This window comes from Micromys minutus (assembly GCF_963924665.1).
Source record: "Micromys minutus genome assembly, chromosome: 22".
NCBI lineage: Eukaryota > Metazoa > Chordata > Mammalia > Rodentia > Muridae > Micromys > Micromys minutus.
Genome location: NC_137957.1, coordinates 7,036,920 through 7,050,197, shown reverse-complemented (window position 1 = coordinate 7,050,197; position 13,278 = coordinate 7,036,920). Strand labels below are relative to the sequence as shown.

The 13,278-nt window shown below is 44.5% G+C and overlaps 1 protein-coding gene and 1 pseudogene across 2 annotated transcripts; one reads left to right on the top strand and one right to left on the bottom strand.

The window, feature by feature from the left end:
- Positions 1 to 455: 455 nt before the first annotated feature.
- On the bottom strand, positions 456 to 11,430 carry LOC308435035 (retinol dehydrogenase 16-like; the record flags this gene model as incomplete). The annotated part of the gene is made up of 4 exons (XM_080935577.1): positions 456 to 673; positions 1,107 to 1,270; positions 2,811 to 3,069; positions 11,118 to 11,430. 4 exons carry the CDS (start codon positions 11,428 to 11,430, stop codon positions 456 to 458), a joined length of 954 nt encoding a protein of 317 aa, XP_080791703.1.
- LOC308435230 (ribosomal oxygenase 2-like) lies at positions 4,826 to 6,115 on the top strand (annotated as a pseudogene). The gene has a single exon. The product of its transcript is annotated as a ribosomal oxygenase 2-like (transcript).
- Positions 11,431 to 13,278: the final 1,848 nt, after the last annotated feature.

Below are 13,278 nucleotides of genomic sequence, written 5' to 3'. Positions count from 1 at the left end.
TGGCCTGCCTGACTCAGGGGCATGTTTGCTTAGCTTTATTAGTTTCTCCTCACAAAGTCCTGACCATAGTCACAGGTGACTTCAAAGCAGGGACACTTCCATGCTGGATAGGGGTTTAGACTAGCCAGGGCATGTGAATTTCCTGCAGAGAAGGACAAAGGCCAGTGCTTGGCATGAGCTGGTCTCAACCTCATGAGTAATGTGGATCCTCATGGTGCTCAAAGGCTGGACAACTGCCAGCAGGTTTGTATGTGAACACCTTGGCAGAATTCTTTGGCTATTTCTTTGGTCATCATCAGTCCTGAGTAGTATCACAGGAAAATAGTGGGAAGAATAGTGTGGATGATGAACCCCAGAAGAATGACCTTGCTCTTTCAACTCCCCTAACTTCTCCTGAGGATCCCCTCCCTCACACTGTACCTGCATCTCCCCAATTATGCACATAGGTAAAGACTTCACAGAGCTCCCTCAGGCTTTGGAGAAGTCCAGTAGAGAATAGCATCCACAAGAAAGGTGGGCAGGTAGCTCATGGGGATGTAGAAGAGCTTGGCATCCCAACCAGCTGAGTACCGGCTGCGAGGGTGACAGGAAGTCAGGGCGTGCTCCATGCAGTTGGTCACCAAAGACAGGTCTTTGTTGCACCTCTGGTTCAATCCATTTATTAATGTCAGATCTATAAAGAATAAGGAATGATTCAGGTGTCATTCCACTCCCACCACTCTTGTCTGACACTAGCATAGGGAAGAACTTCTATTCTCTATGTGGGAGAATCTATTTTATGAAACCCAAGCCTAGTTTGTTCCTCAGAATGATTGCAGACAATTGTGCACACTCAGTCACCCGTATCTCAGCTTATTTAAGCTCTGCTCTTATACTTGCTCTCATTCTTGGCCTTCACACAAAGCCCCATGATCATGAGAAGAGCATAGTGCTCTGGAAGCTAAGATCTCCTCTGCTAACAACATACACAAATTGAGCACCACCGCCAGGAAATGGGTCTAAATGCATGTTCTTTGAGGCTAAGGGGCATGATGTCAGAACTGCTAAAATGAGCAGGACTTAAGGGATCAGGACTGGACTTTGTTTTGCCCTCAGTGCTCACTTACAGTATGCCAGGAATGTCTCGCCGTAGATCTCCCTGATTTCTGAGCTGGTCTGGTCCCACAGCATCTGGACATTTGATGATAATGCAGCATTATTGATCACACCAGTCAGGAAGTAGCCAGGCTCTATGATCGCCACCTTCACCCCAAAGTAGGAGAGCTCCCTCCTGCAAGGCAGACAGCTGTCAAGGACTTCAGAGGACTTTCAGTGAGACACATTAATCCAAGTAGTGAAACATGCCAACAGGAGCCTGTGGTGACAAATGGTCACACTCTTTGTATCTGGGTTGTGAAGGAAGTGGGGAAAATGTGATAAGGTGCCATTGGATGTCACACTAAGAATTTGGTGTGTGTGGCTCACTGCTCTAAAACTGAAAATCCTGTTCTATGGCACCATGTGAGACTTTTCTCCATGTAGTACTGATGCAAAGGATCTTCTTCCCTGTCCAAGTCACCTCCAACTAATAAGTCTCTATCTCACATCTGTCCCAGAAAGCTCTCAGTATACCCCCACTTTCTTCCTGTAGGTGTCTCCAGAGAGCAACCTCCAGCATCCAACTCCCTCACATTGTCAGCCTCCCTGTACCCTCTTATAAATGGCTTTCCTAGTTAAGTTCCTTGGAAAGTGTGACGGTTTGTATATCCTGGCCCAAGAGTGCCACAATTAGATGGTGTGTCCCTGTTAGAGTATGTATATCACAGTAGTGTGGACTGTGAAATCCTCATTCTAGATGCATGGAAACCAATATTCTAGTAGGACACTTCAGGGAAAGTTTGCAGAACCTTTGCAGAGCTTTCAGCCCCTCCTGTACCATGCCTCTGTGGACTCTGCAATGCTCCCACCTTGAAGATAAGGGACTGGATCTCAGAACCTGTAATCCAGCCCTATTTAAATGTTGCCCTTAAAAGAGTTGCCTTTTAATGCTCTTAATAGCTTTTTTTAAAAAAGATAATGAAGATAGAACTGTTGCATTGCCAACAGCACAAAATACATAGCATCCAGCTCACTCTAGTTTCCACAGGTCTACCTCTGCCCACCTGGTGACCACCCTCCTTCATTCCTGACCTGTCCATTCTCCAAGGAGAGTCCACCAACACATCCAAGATGAAATTTCAGGTTCCAAGTTCCCATGTTTACTCTGATGCAATTTAATCCTGCTACAGGACCTTCCCCAAATCCTGAGGACTACCATGTTAACACAACTGATTGGCCATAGTAACCCCACAGGGAGGCCACAGTTCTTCCCTGTATCCTCTCTCACTCCCTTAGTTGAGACTTAATCTTAAGGCCATAATTAAAGCACATATGTTATGCTAAAATGTGTTTATTGTGGATTTTAACAGGGCCTGATATCTGTGAAATTGAAAGAGATATTGACCTTAAATCAAAACCATGCTCAGTATATAGAGGTCAGGGGACTGGATTCTTACTGAAAAAAAGCTCACAGTCCAATCCTATCCCAGTAATGTCTATCAATACCTTCCCTCCGCTGAAACAGGGATAAATGGGCTCAATTCATGTCTCAATCATTATGCCCACGGGCTCTCACAGAGACACAGAAATGTGCTGACAACTGAATGCATCAATGAGGGAAACGTGAGAGAGACCCAATGCCTGAGTTTCTTCCCTCTGATGGAGACTTAAAGAATGTCATTACATAAAAACCCTACCAAAATACCCCTGGACGACCCCTTTCCTTCCAGTACCTGAGGGAGTCTGAGAAGGCCTCTACCCCATACTTGGAGATGCAGTAACCACCACCAACAATAGACACTCGGCCCATGATGCTGGAAACGTTGACCACACGGCCCCTCGCCTTCCTCACTAAGGGCAGCAGGCTCAGAGTCACCTCGATCATGCCCAACAGGTTCACATCCAGTACACGTGTAAAGTCCTGTTTGTTCATCCACTGATTGGGACCAGAGGGTATGGAGATGCCAGCGTTGTTGACCAGGCCCCAGAGTCCTGGGAACAGTGGAAAGAGAGAGTCACACATCACAGGTTTAGTTATGGATGAAATGTACATTCACCAAGGTAAGATCACTGTGACCCGTGTTTACTGGAGAATAGGATGCAGTGGAATAAGAGCATGGTGTCACCAGGACTGGGAACTCATGCCAGAGACTGCAGGATCACAGCATGGATACCTCCATTCTTTAAGACTTTGTGACCCAGCTCCTGCCTGGGGATCAGTCAGCAGATGCCTCTTACTTGCCAAGTTTAAAAGTAGATGGTGGAAACATTTTTTACCTTTGGTAATTTGTGTTTTTCGATTTGATGTCATACTTGCAGAGATTTTTACTTGCTGTAGTGGTTTGAATTAAAATGGAAGCCATAGGCTCATCATTTAAATGCAGTTTAAAGCTGCCTGTTTCTTTGAAATGGCCAAGAAATAAAGTAATAAGGAAGAATTAGATTCTGTTCTTATTTTTTTATTATAGTAATAAGGATGGTGAGAGGTAACTGAGGAAAACACAAGTGAGAAAAGGAAGATAGATAAAATTATCCTAGAAGAAATGTGTTTGGGAAACCTACAAAGAAAACTTGATTGTGGAAGATTTGGAAAACAGGGCTGTGCTTTTACACTCTAATGAATCCTGCCTTGAAATTAATAATGACCAACTTTCATTGTTGATCAACATCTATATTGATGAAAATTAATATTTATCAACTCTCCTCAGATGCTTATAAAACCCAAAATATTGGTTGGTTTGGTGACAACTAGACACAAGCTAGAGTCATCAGAGAGGAAGGAGCCTCAATTAAGAAAATGCTTCCATAAGATTCAGCTGTAAGTCATTTTCACACTTACTGATCATCTAAGGAGATCACAGCCTATTGAGGGTGGTACCATCCCTGGGATGCTGGTTCTGGGTTCTATAAGGATGCAGGTGAGCAAGCCATGGGGAACAAATCAGTAAACAGCATCCTGTATACCAGCTCCATCCTCCTCCCTGCCATGGCCTCTGCATCAGCTCCTGACTCCAGGTTCCTTCCCGATTTCAGTTCCTGCTCTGACTTCCTTTGGTAATGGATGGTCATATGGAAGTTTAACCTAAACAAACCATTTCCTCAAACAACTTTCTCAGGATTATAATGGTTTTTTATTTTTGTTTGTTTTGTTTTGTTTCTGTTGTTGCAACAGTAAAATCCCCTAACTAAGACAACTGGTGGCAGGGCAAGGGAGGTGTCAAATGTGGTTGGAATTAAAAGAAGCCAGACACAGATAATTGTGGATTGGCACAGCTTCAGGAGTTCAAGGCTGTATCCAGGTAGACCACGTCTTACGCAGAAGGCACCTAGGAGAAGACAGGCTGGCAAGGATGAGTGTTTTAACGCCCAAGCCCACAGTGATACAACTACTGCAGCAGAACCACACAAGAAAACAGTGCCACTCCCTGGGCAAGAGAATGCTAACCACAAGTCTCCAGTACAGGGTATTCTCAAGGCTACTAGCAACTCTCCTCACCTCATGATAAGATAATACATTTACAGTTGTTTGACTATGCCAGGCCCAGGGAATGGCACCTGGGAGGGAGGTGTGGCATATGGCAGTAGGTGTATTCATGTTTGAGAAAGTATGACACTGGTGCATGGGCTTTAAGACCTGACCCTGCCCTCCTGCCCTCCAAGCTGTAGCCCTGTCAACTTGGGGGCCACATCCAATAGGCTGTGCCAGGTTTTAATTTCCTCCCTACTTGTAAACCACGCCCCTCCCAGAATGAAGCCCACGGGGGATGAGAATGAAAAAGAGTCTGTTCCTTGCAAACAGGTGAAGGAGGAGCTACCCCGTATGCTTTCTGTATTAAACTTTGACAGCCCCAGTAGTTTCTTTGAAAGTTTAATCTCACCAATGAAATTTTTTCAAGGAATTTTTTTCAAGAAATTCTGAGAACAAAACCCCCCTCTGATTCAGAAGAATGACCCTTTACTGGAAGCATATTACTAGTCTCTGTTCAGCCTCTGAGATCTGAATAGTCTCTGAAACCAAGGGCTAAACTATGTAAGAGATGTTGATGTCTGCCGGTGCTTCCATGGGAAGAAGAAGGTTTTAAATAAAGATAGCAAAGCACCATTTTTCCAGCTGAGAGGAGATTTTGATCAGAAGACGGCAACAATTCAGTTTCACCAACCACCGAGTTTTAAGGCTGAGGATCCAGGAAAAGCTGGGATGTTACTTTGGCTCCTTGGTAGGATTGAATGTGGCCTTAGTAGGATCTCAGGACCTCCCTCCACATTACAATGATGTGATGTAGGGAAAGAAACACTGGCGCCCGTACTCCCCAACTGTACCCCTGGTACATGAGTGCAGTGTGGAGCCCGAGGACTGGACTGGCGCACTGAAGACACATGACTTCCTGCTGAAGCCTGAAATTTGTTGTACTTCCCCAGAGGGACCATTCCTCAGGCAGAAACTCCTTCAGGCCTGGACCACTCTGTTCACCTGACTATTGGCACCTACCAGAACAATTCATGGGGAGATTACATTTTGGATTTCATTTGGGGGCTTGTATTTGACATTGCAAAGGAAGATATGGCATTAAGGACTGGAATGCCCAGGCGGATGCTCATGAATGTGGAAATCCCTGCTGAGGTAGCAAGGCAGTTGAGTGGCTTTTTGAGGACTCTTGCAGACCAGCTCAAGGGGAAAAAAGAACTGCTGTTATCAGATATGAAGGACTTCCAAGGTTGGACAGCATAGCAAGACTGCAGTTTAAAGACCACATTGTCCTCAGAGTAGGACCAGATCAAAATCAACCTGATGAAGCTCAACAAAAGATGGATTTACATCTATCATTCTCTAAAGAATGTGAGACAGACATACCTGACAGGAAAAAAGGTGGGAACAGAGACTTATGGACTTTGCTTTCCTTTATCACATGTGGATGCTATGAAGAAAATTTGGTGCAGATCAACAATTCATGTTAAAGACCTGAAACTTGACACAGATGAAGAAAAGGAGAACCTGGCAGTGTCTCTCTGGATGGAGTCTTTAATCCAAGTGCTCTAGTGCCTTTATGCAGAGAATTATTTTCTCTGCACATATTTTCAGTGAAGGAAAGACTTAATTTCTAGGGGCATATTCTGACTAGTACTTTGGATGGATGAGTAGTTACAAGGGGAGCAGGAGCAAAAGCTGGTTCATGTCCTCATGGACATGAGGGGGAAAACAAGAAATTATTAGGCATTCCCGGCTGTAATAAAACAATACTTAGGACAAGTTTATTTAATCCAGGATTGTAGAAAAGGCACAACTCAAGTACAAATGTCATATAGAATTATGTCATTAACCTGGCTTATCTTGGTTTTATGGAAAAATAACTCCTATAAAGAGCATCCTTGGCCCCAAAAATACCTTTTAACAATTAAAATTAGGAATAAGGTTGGATTTGTTTACATTGGAAAAAAAAGAATCCCTGAAAGCCAGTCTTCTCCTGTTTGCCTTTGGGACAAGATGTAGAAATCTCAGATCCTCCTGTACCATGCCTGCCTGGATGCAGCCATACTCCTGCTTTGATGATGAAATGAATGTCTGACCCTGTAAGCCAGCTCCAGTTGATTCTTGTCCTTCAAAGACTTGTCTTGGTCATAGTGACCGCTCATAGCAGTAACCCTAACTAAGACATAATTTGGTACCAGGACTGGGGTATTGCTGTCATAGGCCTGACTGTGCTGTTATTTAGAAGAATGTAAATTTTGTGACTTCAGATTTGGAAAGCAGTGGAATGCTTTAAGTGGGGCTTAAAGGCCTATCTTTGTAGGAATATGGAAGACTTGTTGCTGGGTATACTGGCTGGTTTTGTGTAAACTTGACACAAGCTGGAGTTAATCACAGAGAAAGGAGCCTCAGTCGGGGAAATGCCTTCATGAAATCCAGCTGTAAGGCATTTTCTCAACTAGTGATCAAGGGGGAGGGCCCAGCCCATTGTGGGTGGAGCCATCCCTGGCCCAGCCCATTGTGGGTGGAGCCATCCCTGGGCTGGTAGACCTGGTTCTATAAGAAAGAAAGCTGAGCAAGCCAGGGGAAGCAAGCCAGTAAGTGACATCCGTCCATGGCCTCTGCAACAGTTCCTGTTTCCTGACCTGCTTGAGTGCCAGTCCTGACTTCCTCTGGTGATGAAGTGTAAGCTGAATAAACCCATTCCTCCCCAACTTGCTTCTTGGTCATGATATTTTGTGCAGGACTAGAAACCCTGATTAGGACACTGGGGATGATTTGAACGGTGAAAGCCGGACTTTAGAAGATTCAAAGGAGAACAATTTTAATATGTGGCCAAGACACAGCTTTTGTGATATTTTGGTGTTCAATGTGGTTACTTTTTGTCCTTGACTGTAGAGTCTAGCTGAGGCAAAGGTAAAGAGATTTATATTATTTGCATTGAGAAAGGAAGTCTCAACAAAACAAGAGACTTTGTGCTGGTTTAGTCTCATGATGAGTGTTTTGAACAAGCATAGGAAGCATAGAAATAAAAATAAGAAATACATGGTTCAAGTAATAAAGGCATAGCAGGAAGTGAAACGAAGGTGAACCCAGTCAGGGTGAGAAACAGAATAAGAAAATGGTGACTTTATGGCAAGATCCCACCAATTAAGCTTACTGTTTGTGTCTTTGCCATTGAACAGAGAAATGTCATGTCAGAGTAGCTGTTATCATTATTACTTGGTTATGTTTTCACTTTGATATTTAATCTGCAGTGTACTACAATCCAGAAATGAGGGACACAGGCTTTTGATCTGCATCTTGAGGAATAGTGGCCATTAAAAAGCTTAGTCCCAGGCAATGTAGTACATGCCTTTGGTTTCAGAAGTCTGTGTCAAGCAGATCAATGCGTTCAAGGCCACCAGGGGCCTTGATTTAAATCACCTAGATTTAAATCTAGGTGAAGCAGTACAAGTCTTTATTTCTAGTCAATAACAGCCAAGGGTAGAAAATTAGGCAGTTGGAAAACAGAAAGCTGGTAATAGATAAGGGGGCCATGTTTCAGTCAAAGCAAGCAACAGAACTCGGCAGCTTAGGCCATGTGACTCTGGCTTTAGAGTCAAGAATATAAGGTACTACTGGAAAAATTGAGACTGGTTAGCTTGAGCCAAGAAATTAATGGTGATGAAAAAGAGGCCAGCATATCTGAGGTGAAGTCTTCTGAGAAGTGTTTTCTGAGAGCACAAAGAAGGTATGTTCTAGAGATAGCCAAAGTTGTACCTCATGCAGTAGCTGGACTTTGTAATGTATAAGGTTCACCCAGGTGGTACAGGATTTTAAGGTATAAAAGGGTCATGGAGAGCTGCTGAGGTTTGGCACCGTGAGAGGCCAGATAAGACCTTTGGTGAAGGTACAGCCTCAATTGCAGTTGATGGCTCAGGACTAAAGGGGTCATGCAATGAAATCAAGGCTTGGCACCATAAAGAAAGCCTATGAGAGGCTAGTGGTGAAGCCAAGTTGCAGGAAAAGATCCCAGTATAGTACACATGCCAGAACCATAGGATGATCACCAAGAACAGCAGCAGCAGTGGGGTGGAGTCAAACAACCAAAACCTAGAGTTCTGCAGAGGACAGTGATTCATATGTGAACCAAGCCCTTCAGAGGAGCCCAGACGATCATACGTGGGTACCAGACATTGGAACAAGAAGTTATAATGTTGGAGATGTATGAAAGACTCCACAATGTTGAAGATTTCAGAGTCAAAAGATATCTGATGAAAAAAGTTCCTAAGAGTTAGTGCAACCAGCCCATGAGGGAGAAGTTTATTGACATTAAAAAAAAAAAAAAAAAAAAAGATGAAGAAGTAGTTGGAGACCTGAAGACAGCTTTATTATCACACAGAGAGACACAGAGTTTGAAGTTTGTTCAGATGTTTCCTGTATAGCTCGAGGACTACAATTAAGAGACAGAATGTATCTCAGAAGACACTTTGAACTTTGGACATTTAACAGTATTGACGCTGTTGTAGATCATGGGGACTTTTTAAGTTGCAATGAATGTATTTTGCCTTATGCAATGTTTAGTTATGGCCTCCACAGACTCATATGTTAGCACAAGCCTATGGATGCCAGGGCGTTGTATATGTTGCTTTGATGTGCTTGACCCAGGCTGTGACAGTATACGGAGGTGTGGACTTGCTGCAGTGGGTGTGGCCTTATTGGAAGAAGTGTGTCACTGTGGGCATAGGATTTAAGACCCTCATTCTATCCCCATGGAATCCAGTCTTCTTTTGTTTGCCTTCAGATCAAGATGTAGAACCCTCAGCTCCTCCTACCTTATGCCATGCTCCCACTTTGATAATGGACTGAAGGTCTGAACCTGAAATCCGGTTACAATTAAATGTTGTTTTTCTAAAAGGTGACTTGGTCATGGTGTCCGTTCACAATAGTAAACCCTAAGACAGTACCGAAAGATGTTACTGTCTGATGTAATCCAACTGACAGAAGGCAAATTGGTACCCAATAAAAACCTTCATTGCTAAGGATTAACATTCAAGGTGCCAGGACATACTCTGTACACTCCCAGAGGAGAAAGCAGTAATTACTATTACCAAACCACAAGCCCTGTGATCTACAACAGTGACCTGCCTAAGATATACAATGAAATATAGGCACCAACGTCATAGGGTAACGAAGAACTTTTCATTAGATTTAAGGTCTGCTCTCTAAGATGAAACCCATAATGACACTACTAAAATGGCCATGACCCTGGGACTATGTCAGCCACAGGTCTATGGGAAAACTGGATGTTATTGTTCTGCGAAGGGAACACACAGTAACTAGACTCTTAATGCATATTCCTAACTATCCTCACAGTCAGTGACTTGATCAGTCTCCATCAGGAAAAGTGTGTCTTGCCATAGACAGAATTGATGCAGACACACACTAGTGCACAAGGAGCAGAGTGGGAGACTCTGGCACACTCAGTCCTAAAAATGATGTCTTCTTCACACCCTCCTCTCAAGGCTCAGAGACCTATGAGGAGGAGGAGGCAGAAACTTTTAAAGCCTGAAGTGATGTGTGGATTCCATGGAGACTGTCTTCCAAAGACACAGGACTCCTGTGAACTCACAGAGACCGTGGCAGCACTTGTAAGACCTGCACAGGCTCAAGGAGACAGTGACCCAGCCCTGAGAAGGGAGAGTAACTCATGGTCTGACCTCTAAGCAAGGAGTTATCTGTAACTGATGACTGCTGTTCAAGGGAAGAGCAATATCTGCACATTAATCACACAGTCAAGTTGTTTCTAGTTGTTATCTCCTGAAGAATAAATTGTACATTAATTATAGTTTGACATCTAGAGTTTATACCTGTTTTGCTTCATATTTATATACATTTATCTTTAAATAATAAAACAAACACTGAAGAGAATCAAAGGGAGGAATAGAGTGATAGGCAGAAATGTGTGTGTGAGTGTGAGTGTGTGAGTGTGAGTGTGTGTGTGTGTGTGTGTGTGTGTGTGTGTATGTGTGTGTGTAAAACAGAGAGACCACTTCCTAGCCTTTCTGTCTTAAGGCATTCCTTAACATTGGATGTAAGCCTGGCAATGACTTTGGCTCTCCCTGTGAAGGTGCACATGTAGTACGGAACAACATGCTCCAGGACTGAGAAATCAGATGCACATGGGCTTCACACAGACACCAAGACCCAGCACCCCAGGTCTCTCCTTCCTCCTTACAGTCTCTATTCTAGGACTCAGCAGCCAACAATCCAGTCTTTATACATACAAAGACAAAGAGGACAGAGAAGTGCTGCACACGAAATCTTCCCAAGGCACCAGTTGATCTGGAAAACAGAGCTTGGAGGATTCAGGGTAGAGGGAAGAGGACAGACTGATGTGCTGGAGAGGGGCAGAATCTGCAGTTTCTCCAACTCAACACTGATCATCACCAGGAGTATTTACAGGACTACACAGGACTTTACACACACACACACACACACACACACACACACAGAGAGAGAGAGAGAGAGAAAGAGAGAGAGAGAGAGAGAGAGAGAGAACCAACAACACAGACAGGAATGTCAATGGTACCTCTGTTCCCAACACGCTCCTTCACCCACTGGGTGGCTGCCACAATACTCTCTGTCTTGGTGACATCAAGGATCACTGTCTCCAGCCTGTCAGATGTCTTGCTCCTCAGCTGCTCAGCTCCCTCTTCCCTCCGACATGCAGCCAGCACCCTCATGCCTCTCCTGTCCAGCTGTCTGGCCAGCAGGTTCCCAAAGCCAGAGCCACAGCCCGTGATGAAGACATACTTGTCTTGGAGATGGCTCACCACCCGCCTCTCCCTGAACCAGCGCAGGAGGTTCCACAGGCCCACCAGTGCCACCAGGTAGAGCCACATGGTTCCGAGAAGACAATTAGAGAGACTCTGAGTTAAAATGAGCCTGTCAGTTGCTCACACAGGAAAGTGTAGACATCAAGGACTCCAGCCTTCTGGCAGGCATCCTCTACATTTCGTATTAACGGTTCGCTACTCTGGTCTTTGACCTCCTTTAAATTTCAGACATATGACCTTTGGCTGTTCCTATCTCATTGCCAAAAAAAAAAAAAAAAAAAAAAAAAAACCACCATTGACTTTTCAATAGCACAGGTCTATTCTCTTATGATTTTTTGCTTCCTGGATTCATGTGGGAATACAGGTGTGTTTTATTACATAGGACTATGATCCTTTCCAGGAGCGGACAAGGAGAGCCTGTGCTCTCCTAATACAGCAGCTCCTGGGAAGATAGAAGGGCCTACCCCAAACATGGAATGCTGACATCAAAGGGACACAAGGTAATAGGGCTGGGAACCCAGATGCATGACTCACAGAGCTCATGTAGGAAAGAAAATGAATTTCCTCTCTCCAGTGTCCCTTCTGCTGGATGCCTGGATTCATGCAGACTTGAGCAGATTTTTTTGAATTGTGACCTCCATGTCTGTTCCCATCTCACCTGAGCCGGAATTTCTTTCTTCAGTTTTCAGGAAGCCCTGCTCAGGACGTCTACAGTAGTGCGTAGAGCTTTGCATATGGCTCTCAGCTCTGAGGAATGCCTGACTGACTCTGACTCCAGCTCAAAATAAACATGGCACCTTTCTTGGAAATGATGTAATGTTTCCCTTGTCAACACTTCCTTGACTTTCTGTACCAACCTGCAAGGAACCAGATTGGCCTTGTGTTCTCAAGAACCAGGTTTCTATCAGCAAGTGTCGAGGATAGATTACAGCTCTGCCTGGAGACCTGGGCTTGGGTGTCAGTGGGAAGTGTAGTGTGAGTATGGAGCTGGGCCACTCTCCTTCCGAGGGGGTAGCTGCCCCTGGGTCTGCTCTGCATTTGCTCTGCTCTTCCTTCTCTTCTTGCCTGATCCTGTATGGCTTACTGCTGCTATTCCTTATCCTCCTGCCTCCACTTCTGTCCCTCCTCCTGCTGCTCCAGAAGATACTAGGACATTCCTCATGTGGCTGTTAGTGCTCAACAGGGCCTCAGAATCCTAGCTCTGAATTGCATCTGCAAAATATAGTGCTGGACTTTCTTGAGAAAAGTATCTGAAGATATTGCTGTTCTTGAATCTTGTATTTCTTAATTGGGTAGTTCTTTAGAGACGTTCATCTACGGGTCATTTCCCAATCCTTTCTCCTACGCCCTTTCCTTATTCAATCTGACAGTAATCGATACTCTTGTTGGATCAAGGTCTGCTGGAACAGAGCAGGATCTAGACCCAGCCTTGAAATTCCTGGATAAAATCAGAAATATAGAAACGTGTATGTATATGATTCTGTTTTGGGAACTGCAGTGCTGAAAAGAAAGCCTTGGAGACACTTCCTGGATTCAAGGACATTCTATCAGCCCATCCATCCCTCCTGAGATTCAGGCAGGAGGCAAGAGCTCCTCCCCTTCCCTGTCCTGGAAAGTGTGGGCTGGTCCCATTTTAGGTCTGATCCTGAGAGTGTCCACACTGCAGCTCTTCTGATCTCTGAGCTGCTCTGATTGCTGAGGTGGATAGGAACTGAGCCATCTCCTGGGATCATCGCAGGGGGAAGCATTTTTTTCAGTGTAGGCCAAGACATCCCATTTAACCCTCCTGTTCTTCTTCATACAGTAAGGGGAGGGGTGGAGCCTAGAGTCAGTGCTACAAAGGCTCAGAAGAGTCCTAGTGTCAAGCTTGTTTCTAGACCTGCCCACACGCAGCCCCTAGTCATTCTTAACTGA